Source organism: Ursus americanus, chromosome 5, assembly GCF_024610735.1.
Source record: "Ursus americanus isolate L20-20 chromosome 5, mUrsAme1.1.p, whole genome shotgun sequence".
Taxonomy (NCBI): domain Eukaryota; kingdom Metazoa; phylum Chordata; class Mammalia; order Carnivora; family Ursidae; genus Ursus; species Ursus americanus.
This window is the reverse complement of record NC_142131.1, coordinates 79,800,704-79,822,851: the sequence shown is the minus strand read 5'-3', so window position 1 is coordinate 79,822,851 and position 22,148 is coordinate 79,800,704. Positions and strand designations below refer to the sequence as shown.

Here is a 22,148-nt window from a genome sequence, read left to right as displayed (position 1 = left end):
CCTAGATTTTACAATGTCTATGAGATTAACCAAAGCCTTTCCTCATACAATACTTAATTTTTTTTTACTCTCTTGACATATTATTGCTGTCTGCTATTTTGAGTCTATCTTAACAACTCTAAATCTTTGTTTTGTATAAAAATGTTCATTTACATTTGCCTACCTATCTCTTACTCTTTGCTCTTCCTTTTTCATCTCAGAACATCATCTGGGATCACTCTCTTTCTATATTAAAATGCATTCTTTAGAATTGCCTTCAGTGAGGGTCAGCAGGGGAAAACAAGTTTTGTCCTAAAATGTATTTATTTTGTCCTCACTCTTACAAGATATTTTCACTAGGCATAAACGTCCAGGCTGACAGTTATTTTCTATCTTTATACTCATGTTTTCATTCCACTCTTTTACCTTCTGTTGTTGCTGAGAAGTATGTTGTTCTTTGAAGGTAATTTGTCTTTAGCTGTTAATTTTTCTTTCTTTTTCTGCAGTTACACTATGATGCATGTAGATATGATTTTTGTAAATGCATTCTTTGGGCTTTTCAATCTGTTGACTTGTGTTTTTCATCAGCTCTGGAAAATTCTCAGCCCCAGTCCCTTTGGCCCTTTTCTTCTGTCCTTGCCTTCTGAGACTGTGACTTTACATATATTTATATGTAAAAACTTCCCAAAGAAAACATTTCTCTATTTTCCCATATTTTTCTAACCCCATGCTGCATTCTGGATTTCTTCACCTTTATCTTTCAGTTCACCAATTCTATTTTTAATTTTGTCACAATATGTAGCCAAATACATCTTTAAATATTTTAAACAAAAAATTTTTTAAAATTAAAAAAACCCCACAAAAATACCAAAATATTTTTTTTAATTTAAAAAAACCAACATAACTGATAATATGTGAAGTCTATGTGAATCTGTTCTTTTCTGGTTTTGTCATGTTGCCTTTTCCCCTTGTGCCAGATTATCCTTGTTTACTTATTAAATGCTCCTGAAAAATCACCTCTAAATGTTCCCTGAGGTCTAGAGTGAAGTCCTCTTTCAAAGATGCCTCTTGTTGCTTTGGCCAGGGCTCAGGTTGTGTTTACCTGGGTCATAAGGGTTGGTCAGTGACCACAAGGTGTTTGGGATACTTTCTTTTCTACTGCTCTGTTCAGTTACAAGGCCACTGTCTCTACAGCCCCCTGGGACTGAGGGATGGTTTCTCTTGAGGATGCAGCACTTCAGGAATCCAGCTTAACTGCAGAAAGTTCTCGTGTAAGATTCACCATCTCAGTGGGCCTGGCCCTGACCTTGTCTCACTCACTCCCTGTGGCTGGTTCAGTGGGACCCAGCTATGCAGCATCAGCTAACAGTTTAGGACAGAAGCTGCTTTGGTGTTCCCTTCTGATGACAGGATCTCATTTTTAAACTGTCCTGTCTGTTTAGTCTTTTTATTCTCAATGCTCTCTTGAGAGGAGGGGTGGGATGCCATCTACATTTTTAAAAATGCAGTCTTTCATTGTCATTGGTATGAAATTGACCAAAGTAACCTTGCCTGTCTTTCCCAGAAGGTACCATCCTCTTCAATGCTGGTTTTTCTCTCTTCCAGACTTTGAGGTTTTCCAGTCCAGATCTTTAGGTACTTTTTTTTTTTTTTAAAGATTTTATTTATTCATTTGACACAGAGAGAGAAACAGCCAGTGAGAGAGGGAACACAAGCAGGGGGAGTGGGAGAGGAAGAAGCGGGCTCCCAGCGGAGGAGCCCGACGTGGGGCTCGATCCCAGAACACCAGGATCACGCCCTGAACCGAAGGCAGATGCTTAACGACTGCGCCACCCAGGCGCCCCCAGATCTTTAGGTACTTTATACACTTGACTTCTATCTTTCTGGTCTGCCCATGACATTTTACCATACAGTTAACTTAACAAAATCCAGAGCTAAGAGCATCTTCACCTCCTCAGAAAAAATACAAGCACTTTAGGCCACTTTCATGCAAATCTTTCAGCTTCCAATTTAACCGACTATTGTCCAACATTTCAATTCTACCTTTAGTCCTTTGAATTAGACTCCGCCTTTTAAAAATTTTTTTTTGATTTACCTACATGTTGGCAAGTTTAATTCTTCTTGCACATCAGGCATTTTCTCTGGAAAGAGGTGGGGGATGGTGCTCCCGAAACACGCTCGTCCTGAGGTGAGCCCGAACAGCTCACTGAATCTGCAGAAAGTCTACCTGGCACAAGGGGAAATCATATGAGACCAGCTGGAGCAGCATGTCACCGGCCCTCGGACTGGAGACCCAGGCCAAGAGGCCCTGAGGTCCATTTCCTGTGGGTCAGTCAGTGGAGGCCTCAGTAGCAGCAAATCCTAGTGCTCAGCAGGCTGGAGCACTCGGAATCCCCATTTGAGCGGCAGCCACCCTTGCCCTTGTTATTTCATTGGTTTCTCTCACAACTGTAGGTGGTACATTGGGTCCAGGCAGAGCCCAAGTACCTGGGTGTGTGTGCATGGAGGGGTGATGCTCAAACCATTGGTGGCCTCAAGTAAATGAAAGTTGGATACCTGGCGACTCCTTGGAACTGATATTCTATGGCCTTCCTTTCTGCCCACTATGCACGGATCCTGCAACAGCCATCCCCTTTTGAGGATGTGTGAGCTTTTCCAATGAGGCCTTCAATCAGACCATCCTATTTCCCACTCCTCCCTCTTTAACAACCCAACTGTCCCACCCAGATATCACCGCTGCCTCCCTCTTCCCCGCTGGTGGAGGTCACTTTCCTCCCAACACTGCAGAGTTCAGTTCAGCACCCATTAGTGTGGTTTTGCTTATGGACTTTCTCCCTTACCTATCCTTTATTTATTCCTGCTGCCTAGCTCCTAGGACAGGGGATTGTGCCTAGCAGATCCTCAACGAGTATTTGCTGACTCCATTAATCCAAGTCTGTGGAGAGGGTCAGTGCTCCGAGAAGGACAGAACAAGTGTGGCTGGGGTGTTCCAAAGTGGAGCTGAGCGGCAGAAATGCTCTTTCCCTCTCCCTTTCCTAGCTCTGTCCCTCCCCTTCCATCAAAACCTACTGGTGGAGGCTTGGAGACAAAGTGAAAGAATCATACCCCTAGAGAGAGGCATGGAAACTACGTGAGGCTAGAACGGGACTAGAGACAAATCCCAGAAAGCCAGGAAACTAGCTAGCTAGAGACTGCTCTCTGGTAAGGAGAGTGGATTTTGGAGCCAGAGAGACAGGACTAGAATTCAGCCTCTACAGACAGGCGCCATCCGGAGTATTCTTGGACAGCTTACTCAACTCTCCTTTTACCCTTTGAGATACCTAGTTAACAGCTTTACACATAACAACATTTTGTTAAATTTTGTTCCCACGAGAACTATTTCTGTGAGGTGGCAGATCAGTCCCACAGCCTGCCCACTCCCAGGAGCTATGATCCAGGCCCAGTATGCGGGTCAGACCATTCCGCACTTCTGGTAGACACGCCACCTAACTTCTTGTGAAACCTGAGCTACGAGTCCTGTGGAATAAGGCCCCTGCTGCCCTCCCTGCTCTGCATCTGGTCTCACTCACCCCACAAAGATGTGACACACAAACTGCTTTCTCAGTGAATTGCTCCATCCAGAGTCAGTCAGAGCCTGTGTACTTTTGAGGAATTTCTTTATTGGAGTTCCACCTTACCTCACCACGACTATCTGGCTCTTCATGGCCAAGACAGACTGAGCCCTGAACAAAGTATTCATAACATTTTACAACAGACAATACACACAGGAAGTGCATGAAATCTTTACAATAACACATTTCAAAACAACCAAACATTTAACAGGATTATTAAGAAGCACGAATTTCCTCCAAACCCTCAATTATCAATAGCTACTTAGCTTTCTAGCTCTTCCAATAAAATCACCTCAGCATTCCTATTCACATGAATCCCTGAATCAATTATTTTTGTGCAGGTGCAAATTCATGTTTGTGTTCCATTAGTTATTTAATGTGCTGAATTTCTCTCTACGGCAGAACCTTGTATTTGTAGCATAACGTGTGAGGTTTACACTCATCACACTTCATCATTCACTGAGGGGGTTCATTTGACATTTTTTAAAAGTTTCTCCCATTCAACCAGTGTATTACAACATTACAACCATATAGTCCAATCAACTTACATTTTTTAAATGACTATTTCCTGCTAGATTCATGTCTATACTTTTTACTCTTCCTACAACAAAATCCAATTTTGTTTCAAAATTTATCATCACCCCTCACAAATTATTCAATTATACCAAATTTATACTTCATGATCACTACTATTAAATAAATTTGTATTCCCTGAAGCCTCTCTCTCCCTGAATTTGCCTGTTGGGAGGCCCTTCTTGTATTTTTTCCCCACTGACCAATGTATAATTAAGATTCAAAGCTGTACCTAAATTTCCCCCATTTCTATTCACAGAATTTACCCAAATAAGAAATTTCTGATGGTAACTATATGACTTCTAAGTGAAGTCCTTTCCTCATCCATGTGTTTTATGTCCAGAAATGTCTACTTATTTTGAAGGTTTTTTAATCACCGTCACTTTGATAGGTTTTATCCCCAGTATAAACTATTTTGTGTTCCATAAAGGCTCAACCACCTTGACACTGGAGGCTTCCTTGCTGGCCATGTGAAGATCACACTGACGAGTACTCGCAGTTTCACTTATACTATGTAAGTTACAAGCCATGAACGAAGAGCTCAGATATTCATACATTCATAAGGTTTTTCTTCCATTTGAGTTGAGACTTGGTAAGCTCTGCCTCCTACAGATATGCTCATCTTGGTCCCGTCCAGAGCATTCCCTCCCTCATGAGTTTTCTTCTGTGATGTGTCACTGTGACTTCCCACACTTGTCACATTTAAAGATTCCTCTCCAGTATGGGTTCTTTTATGCTTAGTGAGATTTGATCTGATATTAAAAGCCTTCCCACACTCATTACATCGGTATGGCTTCTTTCCGGTGTGGATCCTTTTGTGTTGGTCAAGAACTGATCTGTAATTGAAGGATTTCCCACACTCACAATTATAGGGCTGCTGCCCACGGTGGACGCTTTTATGGTTAATAAGACTTGAGTGTGAGATGTATGCCTTCCCACACTCATCACATTCATAGGGTTTCTCGCCTGTATGAATCCTTTTATGCACCGTGAGGCCTGAGCTGTTCCGGAATGCCTTTCCACACCTATCACATATATAAGGTTTTTCCCCTGTGTGGATCCTCTTGTGTTGAGAAAGGAGTGAACTGTAATTGAAAGATTTCCCACACTCAATACATTTGAAGGGTTTCTCCCCAAGATGGACTCTTTTATGGCTTATAAGAGTTCTGCTTGAGAAAAAAGCTTTTCCACATTCATCACATGTATAGGGTGTCTTGCCGGGGTGGGTACTTTTATGGTTAATAAGGCTTGAGTGTGAGATGTAGGCTTTTCCACACACATCACATTCATAGGGCTTCTCCCCAGTATGGATTCTTTTATGCACTTTAAGGCTTGAGTTGTTTCTGAAGACCTTCTCACACCTGTCGCATTCATAAGGTTTCTCTCTAGTGTGGACCCTTTTGTGTTGAGAAAGGAGTGAAGTGTAATTAAAAGATTTCTCACATACATCACATTTGTAGGGCTTCTCCCCAAGATGAATTTTTTTGTGGTTTATAAGGGTTCGGTATGTGATGAAGGCTTTTTCACACTCGTCACACTTATAGGGTTTTTCCCCAGGGTGTACACTTTTATGATTTATAAGGCTTGACAGTGAGATGTAGGCTTTCCCACATTCTTCACATTTGTAAGGTCTCTCTCCAGTGTGGATCCGTTTATGTACTTTAAGGCCTGAATTATTTCTGAAGGCTTTTCCACACTCATCACACCCAAAAGGTTTCTCCCTTGTATGAATCCTTTTATGTTGTTCAAGGGCAGAGCTGTAATTGAAAGATTTCTCACAATAGGTACATTTATAGGGCTTTTCCCCAAGATGGATTCCTTTGTGGTTTTTAAGGCTAGAGCGTGAGATATAGGCTTTCCCACACACGTCACACTTGTATGGTTTTTCTCCAGTATGGAGCCTCCTGTGGACCTTTAGGCCTGAATTGTTCCTGAAAGTTTTCCCACACAAATCACACACATAAGGTCTCTCTCCAGTATGAATGGTTTTATGCTGGAGAAGAAGTGAGTTATAGCTGAAGGATTTTCCACACTCCTTACATTCATGAGCTTTTTTCCCAGGGTGAATGCTTTTATGAACTGCGAGGCCTGAGCTATAGCTGAATGCTTTGCCACAGACATCACACTTGTAAGGTTTCTCTCCCGTGTGGATCCTTTTGTGAACGATAAGGCCTGAGCTGTTCCTGAAGGCCTTCCCACATTCATCACATTCATAAGGTTTCTCTCCAGTGTGGATCACTTTATGCTGAATGAGGAGAGAGCTATAATTAAACGATTTCTCACACTCATCACATTTGTAAGGTTTATCTCCAAAGTGGATGCTTTTATGGTTTAGAAGTGTTCTGCAAGTAATGAAGGCCTTCCCGCACTCATCGCATTCATAAGGTTTCTCGCCTGTGTGGATCCTCTTATGGACCCTAAGGCCAGAGCTATTACTGAAAGTTTTCCCACAGATGTCACATTCGTAGGGCTTCTCCCCTGTGTGAATCCTTTTGTGGACTCTGAGACCAGAGCTGTTCCTGAAAGCCTTCCCACATTCACCACATTCATAGGGCTTTTCTCCTGTGTGGATCCTCTTATGCTGGTCCAAAACAGAGCTGTAATTGAAGGATTTCCCACACTCATCACACTTACAGTTCTTCTCCCCAGAATGGGTGCTTTTGTGGTTTATAAGGCTAGAGTAGGACATGTAGGCTTTCCCACATTCCTCACACTTATACGGCTTCTCCCCAGTATGGATCCGTTTGTGGACGCGAAGGCTCGAGCTGCTCCGAAAAGTCCCTCCACAGTCATCACACTCGTAGCGTTTTTCCCCAGTGTGCATAATTTTATGCTGAACAAGGCGGGAATTATATTTGAACGACTTCCCACACTCATCACATTTGTGTGACTTCTTAACAGCACTGGTTTTCTGCTGTAGACCAGGGTGAGAGGTTCCATTAATGTTCTCCACACATTTGTCTTGTTCACTGCTTATCTGTTCTATAGGGACAGTCTGGTGTATAACATGTTTTGAACTTGGAAGTAAGCTTTTCTCAGATGCCTCGTCTTCCTGTTCCGTCTTTATATTTGCTGTGTTCTTGGCTTTGCCAATCTTTTCCCTGATGCCACTTTTGTCTTCCTTCATTCTTTTTCCCTCAGGATTTTCCAGCTGACTCTCTACCTTGCTATTCCAATCACAAGTTTCACCAACCTTATATTCCTGTATACGATCCTTGTGAAGACCTTCCACTTTTGGCCACAGAGATTCTGCATTTCCAACATTTTCATACTTTTCAGCTGATTTCCCATCCTCAGTGCCCCTCGTCTTCAAATGTGACACTAAACCAAGAAAATGAAAATGATACTTGTTCATTTTGTTTAGAGGAAACTGGAAGAATTACATCCAAATTTACTCATTCACTTGACAAATGTTTATTGACTGCATGCTGTGTGATTAAGTACCATTTTAACTGCAGGGGATACAAGAGGGGACATGCCAAAATTTCTGCCCCTGTGGAGCTAATGTTAAAATGTTAGAGCCCTGGATTTTCAATGGAACAAAGAATTTTCCATTCTTGCATAACAGTTTAGCATGAGGGCAAGTTGAAATGGGTTGAAATGATGCAAAGAACCAAGGACAACATTGATCAGCTTTTGGAAACAATTACCTAGTCATGAAAAAACAAAGAGTAGCAGAAATCTCTGAATAAGAGGAAACAGAAAAATCAGTAAGTAAGACAAAAGAGACATAATCAGCAGAACTAAAGAGGCAAAGCTAAAAAAGGGAAGAAATCAGTACCTAAGTGGTGGTATTGGGGCTATGGTAACGAAAGCATGAAGAGAGTCATGACAGATGTGAGAAAGAAAGCAAACTGCAGCTTCCAGGAGTTTCTGGCCTCCTGGACTTCCCCTCCAAGGAAAACCTGATCCTAGAAAGTGGGCAGTCAGGGAGGAAATCTATATGGAAGGGCATGCTCCAGCATGCCAGGCAAAGAGGCCTTCATTCCTACTTTATGAACAAGCTAACTGCAATCACAGCATATCAAAGATTAGAAGCTAAAATACAAACCCCCAAGCAAAGGAAATACTACTACCTGGGTTCAAATATCCAGCTGCATGACCTTGTGAAAGTTACTTAAAGTGTTGTGAACAACGCCTACTACTTGCTAAGTACTATTTGCATAATTATTACCATTTATTATTTGAGGTTGGGTTATTTGATCAGGGTTGGAACCTGGGTATAAAGCACAGGACTTAGGAAAGGTAAACTCCTTCCTAAAACAGATTTTAGGGCTCAGGCGGGGATTCTTTGTTCCCCCTGAAGGCACTCCACTTGTATCCATGACTTGGGGCAGAGCAGTCCATGTTGCTTAAATGTGAGGGCTACTGGGAAGGCAGTGGAATTCCAGAACCATCAACGGCAACATGCCTTTTATCTGTGCTCTGAATCCTGCTCCCACACACATCAGGGCCCATGCTCCATTCACTCCCTTTGGCCTTGGTCCCTCCACCTCTATTCATCCTCAGCCCTCAGGAGAGAAAGATGTAAGTTCCTACAGCCATAGAACCAAATCCTCTAAAATAAATATACAAGGCGTGCCTGGCTGGCTCAGTCAGTAGAGCATGTGACTCTCAGTCTCAGGATCCTGAGTTTAAGCCCCATGTTGGGCCTGGAGCCTACTTAAAATTAAAAAAATAAATAAACACAAAAATTGTTAGAGAGAAACATAAAAGGGCTGTGAGTGGGGACTAGCCACATTAGGTATTAAAATACAGCACAAAGCCTCTGTAACTAAAGCAGCATGGTCCCAGTGTACGGAGAAAAGGAACAGAATACAAAGTCCAGAAATAATCCTAATTACATACAGAAATCAACCATATGATAAAGATGATATATCAAATTACTGGGGCAAAGATAGTCTTTAGAATAGTGTTGGAACAACTATAAAGCCCTTTGGAAAAACATAAAATCAGATCATTCTTTACACCATACTCAAGAATGTCACCCCAAGTGGAGCAGAGCTCTCAATATAAAAACATGCTGCCATACAAACACCAGAAGAACACACGAGTGAGAGCCTTCAGAACCTGAGAAGAGACAGCTCTCAAACCATGCCTCACATTCAATGACAGGATGGATAAACTGGCTGTATAAGTATAAATTACATGGCAAAAATGCTGTAAGCAAAATTAGAGAAATGACAAATGAAAGAAAATATTTGCAACGTGCATCATATACAAGCGCCAATATCCCTTATATAAAAATTTTTTAAAAGTTGAAAAAATAGACTAAAATTCCTATAGAAAAATGTGCAAGAGACATGAACAGACAATTCACAAAAAGAAATATTAAAATATCCCTTAAACACGTTTTCAATTCCACTCAAAAGAGAAACGCAAATAAGAACTACACTAAGATACTACTTCTCATCTGTCATATAAAAAGCATGACAACACACTCTGTTGGGGAGGCTGTGGCGGAAACAGGTGCTCTCATATATTAATGGGACTGCAAAGGGGCATAACCCCTGTTGAGGGGCATCTGCCAATATTTAGGTGAACTGTATGCATTTATACTTCAATCCAGAAATCCCATCTAGGAATTTACACTGATGATCCACTTCCAACAATACAAAAAAGTGTATGTGCACAAAGGTATTCATGGTAGCATTATTTGTAACTACAGAATCTAGAAAACTACCTGAGTGTCCTAGCACAGAAAACCAGTTAAATAAACTATGGCACACATATGCAATGGAGTACTAAGCAAGAATGTGGAACATCTCTAACAACTGACTGAGAGGGAGCAACTTCCAGGATACCATGTAAAGAGAAAAACAGCATATATGCTATGCTTTATGTTTGAAAGAAAAAAACACACATATAACTGCTTATCTTTATAGTAATGAAAGAAACCAGAAATCAATAAAGCCCCATTACCTGTAAGTGGTGGAGTGGCAAGAACAGAGCAAAGGGATAGGGAAGAGAGACACTCTAAGTACAGCTTTTTGCATAGTTTTTACTATAGAAGGATGATAATGTTCTGCATATTCAAAGAATAAAATTAAATCAATGAGAATTTGAAAAAGGAAAAGCAGCTGAACCACAAAGCACACGGCAACAAATGAACTCATCTGTGTTTCACATGGATATTGTGACCACAGGAAAAGAACAAAAAGAAACAAAGAACTAACCCATAATTTAGGCATATAATATCACAGAATTTGTAACCATATACTATATTCTCTCAGTATCGGGAAGGATGGAGGAGGTGGTGGAGAAGCCCTGAAAACAACTGAATTTTTAAGCAGTTTCTTCCTGAAGGAAGAAATATAAGTATGGAATAGGGGAAGGCAAGAAAGAACCCTGTGGGAATGAATCAGAGGTATCAGTGTGAATTCATGATTTCTAAATTACATGTGTGCACGCACATGTCTATGCACTCACATGCATGTATATTTGCATGTGTATATAGACATATTCCCTAGCTCTCTGCTGAAAAGCTAAGAAGCAAAAAACACCTTAGTGGTAATAAGCACATCTAGCACCCTGTTCTTGGTCTCTACTCCCATTGTCTACTAAAAGGAACCAGAGCTCCTCAGAGAAATGGCAGATTCTAGGCTGGGGCAGAAAACACACAAGATGAGCCGTGGCATCTTGTTACTCCAAAGAGTAAGGAGATGCTTAAAAACGACAGGGGCATGTCACAAGACCATAGGCCAGCCTCACCACCCAATTTAGGCTCCATAATAATTACGTACAGTAAATTATAAACCACTGAAAGTGGGAATTTGTGAATCCATACATATACAAACAGGGGAGAAAGAGAGGCCACTTACTTACAGCAGAATGTCAGGGCCAGTTGGTAAATGTGGGGAGAGGAGCAGAGTTGGAAAAAACAAAAAACAAAACAAAAAAACCCCAACCAAAACCAGCATTCTGGGGCGCCTGGGTGGCTCAGTCATTAAGCGTCTGCCTTCGGCTCAGGGCGTGATCCCAGGGTCCTGGGATTGAGCCCCACATCAGGCTCACTGCTCTGCTGGGAGCCTGCTTCTTCCTCTCCCACTCCCCCTGCTTGTGTTCCCTCTCTCACTGACTGTCTCTCTCTGTCAAATAAATAAATAAAATCTTTAAACAAAAAAAAACAGTATTCTGTAACTATCTGAGCAGACTGGATCAGGAGAGAATTATCACTGGATTCTAAATGTGGGGGTAAATTTTGAGAAGGGGCAGTATATACACGATCTAAAAATACTGCCCCTAGAATGAAAAGGAAAAAACAGTAATTACACAGTGGAGAAATCAGACAACGCCTTGGCCAAGTGTTCTAAATTAAGATCACCAATGGTGGCAGAGGGACACCATGCGCTCCAGAAGTGACATCCTGAGGACACATCGCCTATGAGAATGCATCACCTGAGCTTCAAAATCACAAGCAGACATCGGGTAGATCCAACATGTAGACTGCTCTACTCAAAGTAGTATTTGTATTCTTCAGAAGTATCATTTTCATAAAAGACAAGAGAGGCTACAGAAATGTTCTAGATTAAAGATGGCTAAAGAGACTTGACCACTATACTTAATACCTGACCTTAGTGGGTCTGTACTGGAAAATTATAAAAAGAATAATTGTGCCAATTGACAAAACTGGAATACAGATCGCACAGTATCAACTCTGAATGTACTGAAGGTGACAGCTGTACTGTACTCAGGCAAGAGAACATCCCTATCCTTAGTAAATATATACTGAAATATTTATGGGCAGGAGGCCATGACATATGCATTGTCTTCAAGAAGTTTAGAAAAAAATTATATGTACGAAAGAGCAAAAGAGAGGGAAGACAAAAATGAAGTAAAATGTTAGCTATAGGGGCGCCTGGGTGGCACAGCGGTTAAGCGTCTGCCTTCGGCTCAGGGCGTGATCCCGGCGTTATGGGATCGAGCCCCACATCAGGCTCCTCTGCTGTGAGCCTGCTTCTACCTCTCCCACTCCCCCTGCTTGTGTTCCCTCTCTCGCTGGCTGTCTCTATCTCTGTCAAATAAATAAATAAAATCTTAAAAAAAAAAATGTTAGCTATAGGTGAATGAGTAAACACTATCTTTTTACCATTCTTATTCTTGACATTTTTCTATATATTTAAAACACTTTTCAAATAAAAAGCTTAAAAAAGGTCAAAAAGTAAATTTAAAATTCCCTTAACTATACCTTCCCCTCCAGATACTGCTTTCGCCATCCTGCTTCCTATTCACAGTTATCTCTTGAAAAAGTGGTCATGTCCATCTCCCATCTGATTTCTCGCACTCAGACCACACTGCATTAGCTTCTTTGGGGCCAGACACTGACTCCCCCGCCTGCTGTCTTAGATGTCTCTGGCCTCCCTGTTCCATCTTAAACCTTTCCTCTTCTGACCCCACATATTCTCCCTGGGCAGTCGGATCTATCTGGGTGGCTCCTGCCATTCCTACAAGCCACGTCTCAGATCATCTCTGGCCCAGCCTGCTCTCTTCAATTAGAGACCCTCCTGTCTACCCTCGCCCTCCCCTTTGCGTAAATCAGAGTGGGCTCTTCTCCTTGCCTCACCCTTCCACATCCAAAAGAGCCCCGAGGACCAGCTGATTCTATTACCAATACTTCAAGTCCCTAATCCCAATTCTATTCCCACTGCTAAAGGCCTTAGTTTAAGCCTTCCTAAATTATCCTTTTGAAATTCTGCCATAGTCTCCCTACCTTAAGTTTTGAAAAATGCACACCTGGTCACTCCCCAATATCAAGTCTTCCCAGGCTACTTAGTGTGGCACTTGAAGCTTTCTGCATATGGCCACCTCAAATGACTGGCTGGACACCAAAGGGCCATGCTAACCCACCCCTCACTGCTACTGCATTCACTAATCCTTGGCCCAGCTGGACCCTTCCCCTGACTTTCTCTGATAGGCTAATTGTTCATCCACTTCACAGTCCCTGAGATTCCCTGTGTGGCTGCTGACTGGTCTGGTCTGCATGACATCACAAACATTTCACTGGTTACCCTTCTGACCTAGGCAGACACCAGGAGTCTCCCTGTTTCAGGCATGCTTAAATTAACCTCCTGTTTGGATGGAGGCACAGTGTACTATCACCCAGTGTAGTTCACCCAACCTCTTAATGACTGATATCAAACCAAATTAATATAAATGTGCTTCTTCATTGAAAATTGATCGTTTGCGGTGAGATTCATATTAATCAACGCTGAGTCTAAGAAAAGGTCAGTCAATATAGGCAGAGAAGTGCCAAGACATAAAAACTCAGTAATAGGATAAATGCTGCTGCTATGGTCTGAATATTTAAGCCCCCTCCTCCCAAATTCATGTTATAATCCTAACCCTCAGAGATTATGGTTTTGGGGCAGGTGTGGGGGGTGGAGCTCTGAGAGGTGCTTAGGTCATGAAAGCAGAATCTTTGTGAACGGGATTAGTGTTCTCATAAAAAAGTCATCACAGAGATTCTTTGGTGTCTTGACTTTGGACATCCCAGTCTCTAGAAGTATAAGAAATAAATTTCTGTTGTTTATACACCATCCAGTGTGTATTTTGTTATAGCAGCCCCAAAAAAGACATCTGCTAAAATATAAACACAATCGAGAGTTTCTAACAAAATATTAAGTTTTCTTTACAAACAATAAAATGTATTCTAGCATCTGTTATCTTTGAGGCTTCATGTTGCCCAAGAATTTAGATTACGATCCATATCTGGCTTTTTTTCCCCAGGGGGATGTAGATATAGGTAAGATCTTGTCATCAAGGAGCTGGCAGACTAGGAGATCTGCAGGAAATAAAAAATGGCAAAAAAAAAAAAAAAAAAAAAAAAAAACCCAAAAACCCAACCCAAACCAAACCAACCAAAAAAAACTAACACAAGATAAAAATAGCAGACACGGCACAGATGAGAGAGGAGACGGAAGGGACCAACTCTGCTTTGAAGGATTAGGAAAGCTTCAGAAACAGAGTAGTTCCAGCAGAGGGAGGAACAGGTGCAAAGGAACTAGTGTTCACTGCCCTCTGGAGCAGAGGGTGGTGGGCACAGCTGGACAGGTGGGCAAAAGGAAGGGCTGCACCAGGGTTTGCCCTTCACACTAACAAGGGCAGACTTGATCCTGAGGAGTTTTAGGCAAAGGAATAGCAAACTCAGATACGCATTTTGAAAGACCACATGTTCTTTTAAATCAGGAGTTGGTAACCTTTTCTGCAAAGGAATAAAAAATATTTTAGGCTTTGTGGGTCATATATGACTCTGTCACTAATTTTTGTTTGCTTTTAAACATCCTTTTACTTTTTTTTCCTTTTTTTTTTTTAAAGACAGCGAGCGCAAGGAGCGGAGTGAGGGGAAGAGGTAAAGGGACAGAAACAATCTTAAGCAGTCTCCACATCCAGCATGAGCCAGACATGGGGCTCGATCTCACGACCCTGAGATCATGACCTGAGCGGAAATCAAGAGTTGGTCGCTCAAACAACTGAGCCACCCAGGCACTCTTAAACATCCTTTTAAAAGTGTAAAATTCTTAGCTTGCAGGTCATACAAAAACAGACTGTAGGCCCAGTAGTTTGCCAACCTTTGATAGATAATATCAAGGAATCAGAATTAATTTAGGATGGTGTGATAATGGCATTGTGGCTATGTTAGAAGTGTCTTTTTTTTTTTTTTTTTTTGGTAGACTCAAGTATGCTAGGATGAAATGACATGATGTCTGAAATTTCCTAAGGGGTGCCTGGGTGGCCTAGTCGGTTAAGCGTCTGCCTTCAGCTCAGGTCATAATCAACACGGCTCCTGGATCGAGCCCCACATTGGGCTCCCTGCTCAGTGGGGATTCTGCTTCTCCCTCCCCCTCTGCCTCTCCCCCAGCTCATGTTTGCTCGTGCTCTCTGTCAAATAAATAAATAAAATCTTTTTAAAAATTTTAAATACTTCCATAAAGAAAAAATAAAAAAGGAAAGGTGAGACAAATGTAGCAGAATCATGATAATTATTGAACCTGAGCTATGAGTGTATGGAGTTCATTGTACTATTTCACTTTCCCGTGTGTTTAAATTTTTTCATAATAAAAAATAAAAGAAATAAAGATCCCTCATACTAGTTGCAGTAGAAGAATGAATTGGAGAGAGAACTGAGTACTGGAGTCTGGAGGAGGTTATTATAAGCCAATCAAAACTGATGTGCCCTATCAAAATACCAACAGCATTTTTCACAGAGCTAGAACAAACAATCTAAAATTTGTACGGAACCAGAAAAGACTCTGAATAAACAAAGCAACCTTGAAAAAGAAAAGCAAAGCTGGAGGCATCACAATCCCGAACTTCAAGGTATATTAAAAAGCTCCAATGACCAAAACAGTATGGTACTGGCACAAAAACAGACATACAGACCAATGGAACAGAATACAAAACCCAGAACGAACCCAAAATTATATGGTCAATTAACCTCCGACAAAGCAGGAAAGAATATCCAATAGGAAAAGACAGTCTCTTCAACAAATGGTGCTGGGAAAACTAGCCAGCAACATGCAAAAGAAGGAAACTGGACCACTTTCTTATATCATGCACAAAAAATAAATTCAAAATGGATGGGGTGCCCTGGTTGGCTCAGGTGGTTAAGTGACTGACTCTTGATTTTGGCTCAGGTCCCGATCTCAGAGTCATGAGATGGAGCCCCGTGTCAGGCTCCCTGCTCAGCAGGGAGTCTGCTTGAGATTCTCTCCCCCTCTGCCCCTCCCCGCACTTGTGTGCATGCTCTCTGTTGTTCTCTAAAATAAATAAATCTCTTTAAAAAATGGATAAAAGACCTAAATATGAGATCTGAAACCATTAAAAAATCCTAGATGAGAACACACATAGTAACTTCCTTGACACTGGCCAGAGCAACTTCTTTCTCAATATGTCTCCTGAGGCAAGGGAAACAAAAGCAAAAAGAAACAACTGGGACTTCATCAAAATAAAAAGCTGCTTCTGCACAGGGATGGAAATAATCAATAAAACTAAAAGGCAACCTACAGAATGAAATAAGATATTTGAAAATGACATATCTGATAAAGAGTTAGTATCCAAAATATATAAAGAACTTATAAAACTCAACACCCAAAAACCAAATAAAAGAATTTAAAAATGGGCAGAAGAGATGAACAGGCATTTTTCCAAAGGAGACATCCATATGGCCAACAGATACATGAAAAAATGCTCAACATCACTCATTATCAGGGAAATACAAATCAACAGTACAATGAGATACCCCCTCACACCTGTCAGAATAGCTAAAATTAACCAGAAACAACAGGTGTTGGAGAGGATGCAGAGAAAGGGGAACCCTCCTCCTGCACTGCTGGTGGGAATTCAAACTGGTGAAACCACTCTGGAAAACAGTATGGAGGCTGCTCAAAAAGTTAAAAATAGAACTATCCTTGGACCCAGCAATTGCACTACTAGGTATTTAACCAAAGGATACAAAAATAGTGATTTGAAGGGGCACATGCACCCCAATGTTTATAGTAGCATCATTTACTACAGCTAAGATACAGAAACAGTTCAAGTGTCTGTCCACTGATGAACAGATAAAGACATGGTATACATAAATACAATGGAATATTACTCAGCCATAAAAAAGACTGAAATCTTGCCATTTGTAAGGACATAGATGGAGTTAGAGAATTATGCTAAGCGAAATAAGCCAGTCAGAGAAAGACAAATAGCTATATGATTTCACTCGTAAGTGGAATTTAAGAAACAAAAAAAATGAGTAAAGGGGAAAAAAGAGAGGCGGGGGCAAATAAAAAAACAGACTCTTAACTTCAGAGAACAAACTGATGTTACCAGAGGGGAAGTGGCTGGCGAACGGGGGAAATAGGTGATGGGGACTGAGGAGGGCACTGGTTGTGAGGAGCACTCAGTGTTCTATGGAAATGCTGAATCACTATATTGTGCACCTGAAACTAGTATTACACTGTACGTTAACTAACTGGAATTTAAATAACAACTTAAAAAAAGAAAAGACTGATGTGTTGGCTAAGTCATACATCCCCCACGACAGAAGAAAATAATCACTCCAAAAGCACAATTACTGCATAGAGTAGGCTGGGAAGGTTTAATTTCTTAAAGGTTCTACAAGCTGGATGGGAAACTGCTTTCTAACTCCTCTCTAGTTGTCAGCAGGAAGCATGACCCAACAGCCAGCTTTAGAATGCCATCCAATCCTTCCAAATTACACATGTCCCACCACCTCTGCACTTGTTCATGTTCTACTATCAATGCCCCAAAAAGCCTGTCTACATAGTAAGAACCGGCCCCTGATTCTTGCTGTCCCTGCCCCAGGAGTCAGGAACCACTTCTCAAGAGCCTGGACAACATTGTGGCCCATTCTGCCCAGAAAGACCTGCCTATTAACAGGCTGCAACAAGCAACACATCAGCAGCTCCTCTGGATTTCCAGATTACCAAACACATTCCACAAGTCAATCTGCCCTCAAGTGTGACACCTGGATTCTGTACCTTGAGTTCCTGGATATTATATTTGAATTGGAAATGACCGGAGAAAGAAAACGAAAAAACAAGGCATGTGGGCACAAAATGCTTTATCAATTCAGGAGAAAGATACCTAGGAAGTTGAAGAATGACATAGATGAAAGATGGAACCAAGAAGTGAGACAGTGATATACAGATGAAAAGAGAGAATGTGGTGTGTGCTTTAGTTATTACTGCATTTAGTTTATGAATAAACTATAAATGGTTAACATGAGTTGGTTCTATCGCTTAAAAGTAGAAATAAGCATTAAAGGTGATTTTTCCTTAAAGTAAAAAATGAAACAGAACATTCTCATACCTGGTAGCGGTGAAGAGATTTCTAGTCATCCTGGGGGAAAAGGTAAGCAAAAGATATTCTGAAAGGGAGGCTGAGAGATTTTCTGAAGCTAAAGGGGCAGACAATGGCTGGAAGGGAGTCATGAATAGAATTAGTTTATTAGGCTAGCATACGGCTAAGCATCATAAACACAAGGTCCAGGAGAGAAAACCTACTTGATTTTATTTTTTCCTTAAACACTCTATAGGAGCTGTTACAATCATGATTTGGCATATTTAACAATTTACCAATAACTGGCTAAGGTAAAACAAAAATTATTATGATTGATCCCTTCTTTAAAAACCCTTGCTAACATATGCCCTAGTAGAACGTCATTGAGTGCACCATTGTTGAAGTAACAAAAAGCTGAAAAAAACCCGAATGGCTCCGAATAGATCTAAAAAATTATGGAACATTCAAAACATCCAAACAATAGCCAATCCGATACCACAGTGCTGTGTTTTTGTTCGTTTTTTAAAAGCTCTTTGTGTTCTGATGATCCTAAAATACACTAAGAGAAAGAAGCAAGGGGACAGAACTCTGGAGAGTACCCTGCCACCTGTGTGAAAAAAGGGGAACTAACTACATTCACATTTGCCAGTATTTGCATAAAGAAACTGGATGGCTACACTCTAACAAATGTGATTATCTAGGGGTTTGAGGGGCATGGGAAGACGACTGAGCGGGAGCAAACCTTTTCACTGGTACCGGCTTATATTTTAAACATCTGAACCATATGAATATTAAACAAAGGAGTAAACGTATTTAAAAATTTATTAACAAAACAAAACCCTCGTGCTTTCGAAAAGAAAACAGGCCGGTGGCCACCTAGTCCATATGTCTTAGAGCAAGCAGCACACCGAGCCCTGGCACGTCCCCTTCATCTTTCGCATCTGCACGGTCCCCGCTGTCCCTGCGTCCAGGTGCCTCTCAGACGCTCCCCCACTGAGACAACTCAGCTCTCGGAGCCCGCGCCGCTCCTCCGCTCCTCCCCCAGTCTGTACACGGGTGAGCATCCCCAGAGCAAGGGCCTGGAGGCGGCTCCCCGGGGCTCCGTCCGCACCTGTGGCAGGAGCCTCTCAACATCATCCCTCCAACCGTGGGGAAAAAGCTGGGGGAGTGGGGGGAACTGGGGGAAATCGAATCAGATCCCCCCTAGGGGTCCCTGCAACGCTCCTCATCACTCTCAAGTCCTGGGGCCAAACTTCACTGCTGGGGGCACGCCAAGGGGGTGATTTTAAAGCGCTCGTGTCCAGTGTCCCCCTCCGGCCCGGGAAAGCAGCGAATAGTAGAAAAAAGACAAGAGCCAGGCCCCAGCCTGTCTCCGGACACCGGGCACCCCCAACCCGGCCCTGGCCGCTCGCACGGCCACAGTGGGGCCCACAGAGAGACCAGTCTGTTCCAGGGGCACGCCCCACACCCCTCGGCCGTCCTGAGGTCCTCCCTCCGCTCCACTCCGCCGGAACGTGCCTCCCGAAGTGCGTAGGGGGAGGGGGGACGCTTCCCCCTATATCCCGCCCGAGACCCGAGGGGCAGCCAAGACCCGGCCACTGAGGGAAGGGCGTGGCAGGCGAGGGCCGGGGGCGGGAGCGCGGGCAGCCGCGGACTCACGTACTGGCTGTGGCGGCGCCGCGGGAGCCCGGCCGCCGGAGGGACAAAAGCGCGGACGGCCCGGCCGGAAGGGCCCGCGCCGGCTCCAGGGCACTTCCGAGTCCTCTCTGGGAGGCCGGAGGACGGACTCGATGATAGTTCCCCGTTCGGCCACGTGACCCGTGGTGCGCTCGGAAGGCGTGGGCGCGGAGGGAGACTGGTTTGTGTGCAGCTTACCCGGTTCCTGCCTGGTGTTGGGCTTGGGCCCGCAGCCGGGGAAGTGCGGGCGAAGCTTCCAGTTTTCGGGGACTTTATATTCCGGAGTGGGGCAGGGAGTAAGGCAAATGAGTGGGTAGGTAGAATAAACACCGAACGACCTATGTACCTGAACACAGAACACTTTGCAGAGTGAGGCGGGGAGGCGAAGCGCAGCGCCGGCGGCTGTGGGCCGGGTCCGGCCCCTCCGAGAGTCCGGCCCTGGGCAGGCGCGGCGGCCGGAGAGCCCCAGGCCACGGAGCGCGTGCAAAGAGCCTGGGCTGCGCGGACGCAGCGCCGGGCCAGAGCGCCCCAGCACCAGACTGCACCCCCCGGTGCCGACTGCCGAACCCCCGACCTGGAAGGACTTTAAAAGTGATCCTTTTTTTAGGAAGTAACAGCTAGATGTTTTTCCTCTTAAGTTTAAGTAATTGCAAAGAACATATTTTGGCGCGCTGTGAATGCTGACATTAAAAAAAAAAAAAACCCTCTTTTCAGACATGTACAACAGACTCTAAATTTAATACTATCATACGCTTTTAACAGAAATTTTACATCATTTCGGATTTTTCCTTGAACCTGTCTTTTTATTTTATGTCCCTCACAGGATTTGGATCTTAACCTAAAATATTTTCATTCTCACTGAAGGTTAACCTAATGTAAAAAGTTTAATGCCTTGTTTTATTGTTTACTCTAGCATGCATCTCTGTAACAAAATTAGAGGTTTACATATTTTTCCACTCAAATGTTAATTGTTTTCTGGATTATTAGCAAAATTATATATATTGCTAACTTTTAATATCAGTTCTTAGACAAAAGGTGAAATGTCTGGAAGCAAACTTTTTTTTTAATAAGGTGCATTTTAAAAAACAAATTATGCAAAGTACTTGGATGAATTTCACTTCTCGCTGGAGTGAGCCCATGTTCAGCATCAATTCTATGTCTAATTTTCATTTTTATATATGTAGGGGTGGGGTAAATAGAGGGAATAGAAGGGGTTTCCTTGTAGCAGTGGGTTATTTATCATATTTGGCTCCATGCCGGAACCTCATGCCAGTGTGAGGTGCGTAGTGTGTTAGAGGAGACCAAGACAGCTGGGAGACCCTAGGAAGGAGCAGAGACCCAGGTCCTTCTCAAGCCCTGCAGTTTCAGGCAAAAGCACATGCAGGGGTTGAAGTTTGGGAGTGGATTCCCCTAGAGCTACCCCAACAGGTACCCTGGCCAACATGTAGCTATACAGAGTACTTGAAATGTGACTAGTGTAGTGAGAATCTGTTTTTAATTACATTGTATTCCAATATGCACATGTAGGGGTGCCTGGGTGGCTCAGTCCCTTAAGTGTGGGACTCTTGGTTTTGTTTGGGGTCAAGATCTCAGTGTTGTGAGATCTTTATATTCCGGGGTGTGCTTCCTCTCAGGGAGTGTGCTTCCCCTCTCCCTCTCCCTTTGTCCCTCCCCACCCACTGGTGCATTCTCTCTCTCTCTCTAAAATAAATAAATCTTAAATAAATAAATAGGCACATGTACCTAATGTCCTCCATATTGGCCAGCACACCCCTAGAAGTTGCTTCAAGCAGTCTTCATGAAATGCCAGAAGAATTCACATGATGAAAGGTCGGGTGTTAGTTGGCCTGCCACCTATGGCGGGGAAGACTGGGTTTTCTCTTTAGGCAGCTAGGTGCCTAATATTTATGTCCAGGTTGGGAGGTTTTGCTCAATGAAAAGTTGTATGTGTGTGGGAGGGATCACTGGGAAGCTAAATAAATCATTTTAATTAAAGTGATATTATTTTATGTACTTATGTTATTTTAGGTGATAGTTTTTCCTCCAGGAACTTTGTCATACTTCAGGCACTTTTTGTTTGGCCTTTGTCTACACACACACACACATGCTAGCCTTTTCCACTACCTGTCTCTTCTGGATATTTACAAGTCAGAGCAGAGCGTCTAGCCCTGCACTGATCAGTATGCAAGCAATTTTTTATATATGGCTATTAAGCACATGAAATGAAAAGAAAAAAAAGCACATGAAATGTGCCTAGTCTCAGTTGAGATGTGCTGTAAATATAAAATCCACATCTGATATCTAAGACTTAGTAGAAAAAGAGAATGTAAAATAATATTTTAGAATGTTGATTACATACTGAAATAATATTTTGGTTTTATAGGGTTAAATAAAATATATCATTAAGATGAATTTCATCTGTTTCTTTTTATTTTACATGTGTTTACCGAAAACTCAGAAATCATTTATAAGGCTCACATTACAGTCTATTAGATGATGCAGCTCTAAAAACCCAAT

At 42.5% G+C, this 22,148-nt stretch overlaps 1 protein-coding gene across 1 annotated transcript; it reads right to left on the bottom strand.

Moving 5' to 3' along the window:
• Positions 1–3,618: 3,618 nt before the first annotated feature.
• Positions 3,619–20,407, bottom strand: ZFP62 (ZFP62 zinc finger protein). The gene is made up of 3 exons (XM_087862464.1): positions 20,403–20,407; positions 19,614–20,311; positions 3,619–7,484 (listed from the first exon to the last, which is right to left on the bottom strand). Exons 1-3 carry the CDS (start codon positions 20,405–20,407, stop codon positions 4,705–4,707), a joined length of 3,483 nt encoding a protein of 1,160 aa, XP_087718590.1. The 3' UTR covers positions 3,619–4,704.
• Between the last annotated feature and the right edge of the window lie 1,741 nt (positions 20,408–22,148).

Coding starts and splice junctions, on each gene's coding strand:
- ZFP62 (XM_087862464.1), bottom strand. Junction 7,485..19,613: donor GGCGCCGCCACAGCCAGTAC/GTGAGTCCGCGG, acceptor TTCTTGGTTTAG/TGTCACATTTGAAGACGAGG.